The sequence below is a fragment of the Olea europaea genome, chromosome 17, assembly GCF_002742605.1.
Source record: "Olea europaea var. sylvestris chromosome 17, O_europaea_v1, whole genome shotgun sequence".
In the NCBI taxonomy this organism is placed as follows: Eukaryota; Viridiplantae; Streptophyta; class Magnoliopsida; order Lamiales; family Oleaceae; genus Olea; species Olea europaea.
The window spans coordinates 11,837,573-11,848,624 of record NC_036253.1 but is presented as its reverse complement, the minus strand read 5'-3'; the positions used below and the strand labels follow the sequence as shown (position 1 = coordinate 11,848,624).

At 33.6% G+C, this 11,052-nt stretch overlaps 1 protein-coding gene across 1 annotated transcript; it reads left to right on the top strand.

Moving 5' to 3' along the window:
* Nucleotides 1–9,797, top strand: LOC111366332 (serine/threonine-protein kinase HT1-like). The gene is made up of 2 exons (XM_022987076.1): nucleotides 1–1,029; nucleotides 9,161–9,797. The coding sequence occupies exons 1-2, from the start codon at nucleotides 140–142 to the stop codon at nucleotides 9,498–9,500; spliced, it is 1,230 nt and encodes a 409-aa protein (XP_022842844.1). The 5' UTR covers nucleotides 1–139; the 3' UTR covers nucleotides 9,501–9,797.
* The last annotated feature ends 1,255 nt before the right edge of the window (nucleotides 9,798–11,052 follow it).

Genomic DNA, 11,052 nt, shown 5'->3' with positions numbered 1-11,052 from the left:
AGTTGATTCTTTTTAGTGTATCAATTTTTTGTAGGGTTTTGGCTTTTGAGGTTCTGAGCTTGGAAATCCTCATGCATTAGATATACGATTTTCTAAAGAGTTTTTGCTTCGGCAGCTGTGTTGACAAAGAGAAAAGAATATGTTGGAGGGTACAAAGTTTACTGGAATTATGGGCATAAACAATAATCAAGACGATTTCTCTCAGAACTTTTATCAGAAGCTCAATGAGGGTTCGAACATGTCTATTGATAGTTATGGTAGCTTGCAGTTGAGCAATGGAGGAGGTTCCGTTGCCATGTCAATGGACAACAGCAGCGTTGGATCAAATGATTCCCATACACGCATATTAGGTCACCAGGGCCTCAAGCGTGTTAAAAACTATTCAGTAGCGGCAAGTGTCAATCGTGGGAGATCCCCTAATGGGCTGAGCAATGATGCATTGGCTCAAGCTTTGATGGATGCTCGATATCCGACTGAGGGTCTTGGAAATTATGATGAGTGGACGATTGACTTGAGAAAACTTAACATGGGGGATGCTTTTGCTCAGGGGGCATTTGGGAAGCTCTACAAGGGTACATATAATGGTGAGGATGTTGCAATTAAGCTTTTGGAGAGGCCGGAGAATGATGCAGAGAGAGCGCACTTGATGGAGCAGCAGTTTCAGCAGGAGGTGATGATGCTGGCTACACTGAAGCATCCAAACATTGTTCGCTTCATTGGTGCATGCCGTAAACCCATGGTCTGGTGTATTGTGACAGAATATGCAAAGGGGGGATCAGTGCGTCAGTTCTTGACTAAGCGAATGAACCGATCAGTGCCTTTGAAATTGGCTGTAAAGCAGGCCTTGGATGTGGCTAGGGGGATGGAATATGTACATGGACTAAATTTGATTCACCGAGACTTGAAGTCAGACAACCTTCTAATTTCTGCGGACAAGTCTATTAAAATTGCAGATTTTGGGGTTGCTCGTATTGAGGTGCAGACCGAAGGAATGACACCAGAGACAGGAACATACAGATGGATGGCCCCGTAAGTTCCTTCCTGTGATCTTCGATGAGTTCTCTTTTTTGATCAACTTATTTCTGGTCCTAGTAATGTTTGCTTGTTCACCTTCTGTTTACATATGTTATTTAGTAACATGTTACTATTTACCAACTTTTTACTCATGAGTAATTATTTTTAGGAATATTTATTGGTATACAAAGAAAAATAAAATAAATTATTTATACACTACACAAAGAAAACTCAACAACCAACAAGAAAAAACTTGTTCTAAATAAGTAACCAAAGAAACCTAAGAAATTACATAATAAAATTTGAAAATAAACACTATGAAAACACTTCAGCACATATAGTTAAATAAGAGAAACAATAATCAAATTTGTTAATAAAAAAAAAAGAAGAAGAAGAAGAGATGAACAACGAACTAAAGAAACAAAATTACCAAACAAAGAATACACTACTACAGTTATTAATTCCACCAGAGATAAAATATGGTTCAACACTATAGAAACGAACACAAGAAATATATATATATATATATATATATAGAGATATACTGGAAATGTCCAAAAGTGACAAGTATATCACTGGTTTGTTTAACAGCTTTACATAGAATATTGAAAGAATTAGGAGAGGTGTTAAGGAAGTTCAATGTATAACGGAATATCGACATCTGTCATGCTTTGAGCTTACAGATATATGCTTTATCAGTTTATTTAGCCTTACATAGTGATACGTAGCCTATCCTATACGGCTAGGCCTTTGTATTAATACTGGTCTTTGTTGAATGCCTTCTGTGTCAATTTGAATCAAATAGCAGAATGACAGGTGACTACATGTTGATGGTGTATATATTTACATTTCCATAGTGGTGGGTATATTATTATTCTGTCAAAGAGGAACATTGCTGTTCTGAATTGTTCTTCGTAGCCATTTATTTTGGAATCTCATCCTCTGATTGAGGGAAATCCTTCACTAGTGGATAGCTATATTTAACTATTAAGTTTCTTGTTGAATTATTTTTACAACCCAATTCTTCGGAGTGGAGGAAGCGGATCTTTGATGGATGACTCAAGAAGAAGAAAATTTTATGCTTCTTAGTAAAATTTAATGCTCTATATGTTACACTAATCTTTCTTGATTGTGAGGCGATCCCCCAATTGTTTTGTTTCCATGTATTTAAGTATTTTTATTTTTAAGGATGCCTCAGTTGTAATTCTCACGAAAATAAGAAAAAACTCATTCTTTTTGTTTCATGGCCTGTATAAAACTTTTTGGCTTATGGCTAGGTGCATAATTTGTTAAGATCCTTTTACCCCAATGCAAGAAGATTTACTTAAAATGGTATCAAATAAAAGACTAGAAATGAGAGTTTTTAAGATGCTTTGTTTTTTCCTTGGTCTAGAAGAAACAGATTAGAAAGAAGCGTAGAGAAAAATAATCTTTAAATAACTAATTGATGTTCATGTCTATCCAGCTTGATAGTTCTTTGCTGATTGAAGCTTAATCACTTGAATATGGACATAGGCTACCATATTAGTCTCAATTTACAAGTTTCTTTCTGGTCCTGCCCTGTTTCTCTGAGTTAGTTTACTATTTGGAGTCCTTGTCCCTAATGTTGTGGTTGTAACATACGATTGCTTCTACTCTCCCTTTGAGAAAATTTTCAAGTTTTACATCTATGCCTTTTTGACCTGAATGACTTTCATGAAGTGCCTTCGAAAGAAACAGTTCAACTGGTATCTTGTTCAGCTATTTGTGGTTATTAACTTCAAAATATAAAATATTGAGCTCATGTAGTTTCCGGAAAACATATCTTCGAAGGTAGAACGAACTTAATGATGAGTAGAAGTATTTAGGATTGGATTGCATGGGTTTAGGGAACCGTCTTAACAATATATTTCTGGAGTGTTAATCGCCTGTCATAGAACTGAAGTAAAAAAATAAATAGATGCGAAGCTCTGATTTTTGAACACTCCAGTCTTCTGCAATGGACATATTTGGCAATGTTCCAGTGGTACCATACGGTTTGGATACGAATTTTGACCAGTTCGGAATTTCAGAAATGCATTGAACCCTAAAACAGGAGGAGACTTTAAAATATAAAGATGAAAATGTTTGTATTCATAAGAATGATTCTAAAGTAAAATTGACTTTATGTCGAAATGTGAAGTTTGTGTGGTTGTCCAATGAACTCCAATGCTCGTTAGTTTTACGGCCATATCATGTTAGTCCATGAGAAGATGTAGTTTTAGTTGCCAAGTCATCAACATCACGAGATAAATGTTTGGATATTGATGAATCTACTTGAAAGATTTTGGCACTATTACTAAATTTCCAGACAAACAATTTAGTGAGAAGATACCACTTGCCCAGTAGATGGATCATGGTGGATTCTTTTTGGATGGACTATTGATGGTATGATACAAAGGAAAGTTGAAATAAATTCAGCCAATTCTCCCGAACATTGCGAGGAGATGCATTCTTTTGATAAATCTTGTAAGGTAGCTAATTTCCTGAAGGTTTTATCTATAGTAGAGGTATATCATCTGTTGTTTTCAGTTCACTTTAAATGCATCCAGTATACATGCCCAATTACTAAATGTACTAGTTCTGGAAACAGTTATACCATTGCCGACCCCTGGCCAAGTATTAAGCAAAACTTTGAGAAAACTTCTACTTAACGGTCTCATATTGAAATAATTCATATTATAGCTACCACTGTCATTGAAATTGTTAAATGTCGAGCTTGTCTGCTTTTCTCTTAGGCCCAATCCATTGACCCATTTAGGGTTATAAAGTCAACACCTCACTGAAAAGTTGGTGCGGAAGCGTTATGAAATTCTTGTAATAAGAATTATGTAATAAACTATGAAGAATATTGGAATAACTTGCTTTGATATTAATTGAATAATGATTGATTATATGAAAAGTTTACAATACTGAAGATTGTTCCATGCTTCCAATAGTATTAAGAAATTGAAATTATCTGAAATTATAATCCTAATCAAATAAAAGATAAAAGTCATATTACAACTATACAAGAAATCTAAAAAGATAAAACATAATTGAAAAAATAAACTCCTAGAATAGATAAAACATAATTGTAGTAGTAAACTATTTAATTGTGGTTGTGATGTACTTCATCAATCCCTTTCACTTGAAGAAAATTCGTCTTCGATTTTGGTCGAAGAAAAAGAAAATCAATCAATCGGGAGGAAAATACTCAAAAATTTCCATCACAATCATTGTGTCTGCAAATAACAATGAAATTTTTTGACTTTTTGGGATTGCTAGTCCCAGTTTGCATATTCTGAAAACCAATTGAAACATTAAAAATCATTCCTGCTTTCAACACTATCATTTTTTGCATTAAGGTTCAACCCCGATTCGCGCACTCCAAACTAAAGCCTGTACGTGCAGATATTGTCAGGTTTGAAAACGGTTCGGGAGCATCCCTCTCCACCACAACATCTAAACCCTCGACAGAATATGAGTTCTCATAATTTGATACACAAAGATTTGATATGAAATCCCCAGCATGGTTAATCTCCTTAGATACGATAGCTAATAACTTTTCATCACCAGTACTTCTCGTTAATAGTTCACCAGAATTATTATCTTCTTGAGTTATTCTTGAATCCACGGAATCCTCAATATTTGACCCAGATTTGTTTGCACCAGTTCCTCCATATTTATTGACCAAAGAAATATCAGATACCAAAGTTGCCTCCTCATAAGTAACACCACCACCTGGTGTTAGATACTCCAGGGCACACTGGAGACTGAATGCATAATTGGCAAATTCTTGCAATTCTCCTTCAAATCTGGTTCCCTCTAATGTATTCGATCTTGGAGTTTTCTGTTGTAGCTTCCACATTCGAGGAATTAGCAGGTCTCGAATTTTCAACTTGCACATGCTTTTCTTTTTCTATTTTAGTATCATAGATGTTAACATCTTGATTATTTTGAATCATATTTTTTTGAACTTTATCATCTGCGTTATGGATCTTTTTCTCTTTGTTTGCACTAGTACTCACAAATTGCTCGTCATATGACACCAAAACAATCTTCTTATCGTACCACCAAAATATATACCTGTTATCTCGACTTATATAAGTGGTATCTACGTTACAGTACCATGGTTGTCCCCCAAAGTATATGACAGTCATCCATAACTACCACGTTACATATAATCCCATGATTCTCATCTTTATAGCATTTTCCAAGAGAGTGAAATTTTGCATACCTGTATGTTTTGAATTTCTTGCCCCCTTTGAACATGAAGCTTGATAGCAAGATATTTTTCAATTTTCAAATTTAAAGCATTTACCAATGCTTTGGATACCAAGTTCTTACTACTTTCATGATTTACTATCACATTACATACTTTATTGTTGATGGTGCATCGTGTTTTCAAAATATTCTTCCACTTCAAATTGGACTCTTTTATATCTTCCCCATAAATCCTTGCAGAATCCTTGATATCTTGCGTGTATTCAAACTTAGCTGGGACTCGAGGAAACTCTCTAGCCACTTGTTGCTGTGTTTTAAGCTTCTTGAAGCAATCAACATTCATAGCAGTTAAAGTCTGCAAATTTTTCGTCAGCTTGCTTTCCCATGGACTCTCAATTTCTTTCAAGACTCAATGCAGTTAGCATCTACGAGATGTCGTGGAAGGTTTCGTCGATCCCCTCGATTCGTTGTTCGAGTTTGTCGAGCCTCCGTTCTTCGCCGACGGTTCAACTGCCACTAGGACCAGTGTCTGCCATCAGATTAAGGCAATTTCCTCGCTTTGATACCAATTTTGGTGCGGAAGCGTTATGAAATTCTTGTAATAAGAATTATGTAATAAACTAAGAAGAATATTGGAAAAACTTGCTTGGATATTAATTGAATAATGATTAATCATATGAAAAGTGTACAATGCCCTTAAATTTTTAGGTAAAATTATTCCATACTTCCAATAATATTAGGAAACTGAAATTATCTGAAAGTATAATACTAATCAAATAAAAGATAAAAGTCCTATCACAACTATACAAGAAAATTAAAAAGATAAACATAGCCCTTGTTTGAACCCATTTTGAGACAAAGAATGCATTTTTAAATAGTGATTGATGGAGAATGTGTGGTTAAAAATTAAGAAAAAGTTTTGAGTTTGCGTGTAATATTATTTTATTTAAGAATGCATGATTGAAAATAAGTTTTAAAAGGATGAATTTTTAGAAGAATGAGGCTGAAATAAGGGGCATGATTGAAAAGGTAAACTCTTAGAAAAGATAAAACATGATTGTAGTAGGAAATTATTAATTGTAGGTGTGATGTACTACATCAATAGTCGAAAAAGGCTATTATCTAACGAGGGACTACTGGATTATTTGTTATTGAATTTCATGTTACCATATTTGCGCTCAACTTTTTGCAGTAAAAAATTAAAGTTGTAGTTGTTAGACAAAGGAAATAGGTAAGGTACAGAAAGCAGGTCTAGATGGAAGGAAACTATCATCTTATCGAGTGTCATGTGCCTCAAAATGTGGGTCAATTATGATGTAAAGGATAGTGATAAGTACTTTACTAAGGTTTAACTTATCCAGACTGGCTCTAGCTATGAACTTGCTCCAAAGTGTGAATTGTAAGAAGAGTGAATCAAAAGTGCATATTGATGATATTTTTGCATGAGGAGGAAGGCCATAGAATAAACCCCAAAGTTGAGGATTTTTTAGCCAAATCATTGAACAGGCGCCATTAGTTAAGCCTTACACATCCATCTTCAGCCATTACTTATAAGTTTGTTGATCATTCTTTTGTAAATTATTATCTGTTAGATATAAATTCTAAACATTTTAAGAAAAATATGAAAACCAATGTACCTATGAAAAATAGATCCAGACTGTGATTCTTGGCAGATCATTAACGGGATCAGTAACTGATAGGCCCCAAAGGCATGTTAATAATTCCATTAAGCTAGCTAAAGTAGGGAGAGGGGTAGTTTGGGAAGTTCATAAATAAGTCTAGTAGGATATAAGGTTAGGGGGTTCTGTTGAAGGCATTCGCGCACAAATTGAGAGTTAGAAAGTGGGGAGAGTGCCTGCCTCTCGAATGCATTGCATCTCTCTGGAATTTCTTGCTTTTCTTTTATTGTAATTTTTCATTCAGTACACATATATACAAAGGCAAAAAAATACAGCAATTGCACTCACGTTCTTAATAGCAACCTTCAGGTGAATAATAAGCCATGTTTAGCCCCCATTTTTTAGATTCATTTTTTTCTCAAATTCATTTTCGATCACACATTTCATGGACTCACAACTTTTATCAATTTTTTAATTACATATCTCATCAACTTTTAGCAAAATCTATTAAAACAATAATTTTTAGCTAAACCAAACGGGGATAAATACAACATTGTGCAATTACATATTTTGTGTTCACTAGTAGCAAATAAGGTAATTTGTGCAAGACTCTTGGGTTTATGAGAAAATAAGTGAAAACTAAGTCCTTCATTTTACTTTATTTTGACTCTGTATTTATTCAGCCAATTACTTATTTGAGAATAATTTTACTGTAATTCTGGATTCATGTTGTTTAGTTTAAGTTATATGATCAGTTCAGATATGGACCTTATATAGAGGTGCCTATAATGTTGCTTAAATTAAGAACGTGTTTAAGAGATTTTACGAATCTGCTTGTGACCTTTTGTAGTAGCTTTTAGATCAGTTAGTTCAACATGGTAGCAGAGTACACAAAGCATCGGTTTTAGTCTCGTTGCCATCCATTTAGCCCTTGTTTGAGTCACATTATTTTCATAAGAATGCATTTTTAAAAAGTGTATTGATGGAAAATGTGTGGTTAAAAAATAAGAAAAAATTTCGAATTTGCATGTAATATTATTTTATTGAAAAATGTGGTTGAAATGATATCAAATCACTGTTTAAGAATATATTTTTTGAAAGAATGTGGGTCAAACAGGCCTTAATGAAATTAAGCGTTAGGATTTGATGCGGAAAAATAGACCCCACCTACATGTGAGGGAGCGTGTTGAAGATAAAATTTAAATGATATTCATGCAGCCCTTTTAAATAGCTTAGATTTTAGATCAAGTGGTTCAATATAACACGAAGATTAGTTAAATATTTATTATATTAGCCGTCCAGTAAATGTTCGCCAAGTATTCTGATATTTGCATAAGCTATACACATCTTTTGAGGTTGCTGAACAATTACTAGCCTGTGATACAGTCTTGTAGCTATATTTCTGCAATTAGCTGATAATGTGGTGAAAAATTTTGGGGTTAGTGGCTGGGGGATGGGGCTGTTGTAGGATTGCAGTGAATATGGAACGCATGGTGGGGTAGAGAAAAGCCAGTGGGAACAACAGTGTATTTGAGGTTGTCAACCACAAATAGTTGTATTGTTGGCATCAGTTCTAGTCGATAGGGTAAGTTTATTACCTAGTGCTGTCAATTTTGTTGGCAGATGTATTGTTGCTGTGCCAGTAATACTAATTGATGTTTCTTGGAAATGTAATGGGTTTAAGTAATGATATTTAGCCCTTGTTTGGTCTCCATTTTAATGAGGTTTTAGGGAAAAATATATTTTGGAATAGTGATTTTTTGGGAAATGTGTGGTTAAAAATGAAGGAAAAGTTTTGGATTTACGTGTGATATTATTTTATAGAAAAATGTGTGGTTAAAAAGAAGAAAGAGAAAATTACATTAAAATTAAAATGGAGCCCGAACAGGGGCTTAATCTTTTTTCCATCTGGTTCTACAACTTTGTGAATACAATTTTCTCAGTATGGTTGTACAACTATTCTGAAGAAATCAGGTCACTAAATCTTTGGGAGTTGTGCTCTGATCCTTAATGTGTAAATGTTAATGCTTGTAAAGCTGCAACAAGTCGGGTGATGTTAGTGCATCTTGCATCTGTGAAGATGCCTGGAGTCCACAATGGTGCTTATAATAGTTGTCTAACAGTACTCTTTTAGGGGATTTTATTTCTGTTGCAGTTGATTTTTTTTATTCCCATTGAAACGTTGGAACTTGATACTTGGAATTCTTTTCCCTTTCTTCTTTCTCCCAGTAGTCTTTCTACTCTATTTTTAAGCATCTTGTTTTCTTATGAGTTAGTTACTGTTTTTTGGTTTTGATTTGCAGGGAAATGATCCAGCATAGGCCTTATACCCAGAAAGTTGATGTGTATAGCTTTGGGATTGTCCTGTGGGAGCTTATCACAGGGTTGCTTCCATTCCAGAACATGACTGCTGTTCAGGCTGCGTTTGCTGTTGTCAACAAAGGCGTCCGTCCCAGTATCCCCAACGACTGCCTTCCAGTTCTCAGTGGGATCATGACCCGTTGCTGGGATGCTGATCCTGATGTTAGGCCCTCCTTCAGTGACGTAGTCAGAATGCTTGAGCATGCAGAGACTGAGATCATGACAACTGTCAGGAAGGCCCGTTTTAGGTGCTGCATGACTCAACCGATGACTACAGATTGATCATTGATGCAGGGAGAAGATATTAGAAGCAGTAAGAAGACAGTAAAGAATTGTTAAGGAAAAGAAAGAAATAAGGGGGAAAAAAAATACTGATTTCCTGTCAGCCTTGTGTATGTATCTGGCTCAGTTTATTTCTTGAGATAGAAAAAGGAGAGGAAACTGTGATAAGAACTGCTTGTTTTGGTATTTCTTTAAAAAATTTGTGGATTTTAAGAATTGAATTAGTGGTAATAGAGGTGATTTGATGTGTATTATACTTGCCCTTGGTGCCATATTTAAATCTTTCTTCTTTCTTAATTTTACTGTTACCATTTCTATAATCTTGTGTTATATTTTAGGAAAATGGAAACACAGGTGTCATTTATCCTTTGGAGTTTCAGGAGATGGGAATTATTGTTTAAGCCCCCGTTTGTGCCCCATTCTTTTCATAAAAATGAATTTTTGAATACTGTATTGATGAAAAATATGTGGTTAAAAAAAATGAGAAGAAGTTTTGGATTTGTGTGTAATATTATTTTATTGAAGAATGTGTAATTAAAATAATGTTACAATATTATTTAAAAATGTATTTGTTTTTTTCTTTAAAGAATGAAGCTCAAATAGGGGCTAAATTTATAAATAAATAAGTAACTTTTAAAAGGAGATGCAAAATGTACTATCCTATAATTAAGCCCCTTTGGGATTTCCCTTTTATTTGACAGAAAGAGCTAAAAGGAAAATTGCATCGAGTTGAGCCTAATAACAGATTCTCTCCATGACCAATGTTGGTGGAGGAAAATTAAACCACCGTTGAAATATGTATATATCGTCTTCATTGAGACAATGCACGACTCATTCTGATCCTAATACACGTACCAACTAACCATTTGACTGCCCGATTATATTTTTACTCCATTCTATTGCCATTTAGGATGATTCGTCAAAGTTGAACGTGTATTGTACATTACTCTAAAATACTTTATAAGTGATATAAAAATAATATTTAGTACCAATTTGTTGGAGGGTTTGACAAGTTTCGGACACATTAAAGAAAATAAAATTTAGTATAGAAATTTAAAAAAAGAAAATTATACTCTCAAAGCTCACTTTTTATGATTCAAATTTTTTATAATGATGAAATACTATAAATGAACAATTTTTTTATATTATATTTGATACATAAAAAATTAATTGTTAATATATAAATTTAAATACCCATTAAAATTTCTAGATACATTAATATGAATAAATTCATTTATAATAATTCTATATTCATATAATTCAAGATTCATCAAGTGAAAATTCATTGAATTTAGATTAATATGAATGTTAACTAATTAATAATTAATAACACAAATTTCATAAATAATTAATTAAGAATTAATAACACAAATTTTATAACCGACAACAATTATGTAGTATTTATTACTAATCGAAAAACGAAAAAGTAAGATATTATTAAAATAATTGAATTGTAGGGGGTTAAAATCGTTCAAAAAATGATTCTCCCTTGATGCTATACTTTAATATATTATAGATTATAGATAAAATACACAATTCGTGTAATATGTCT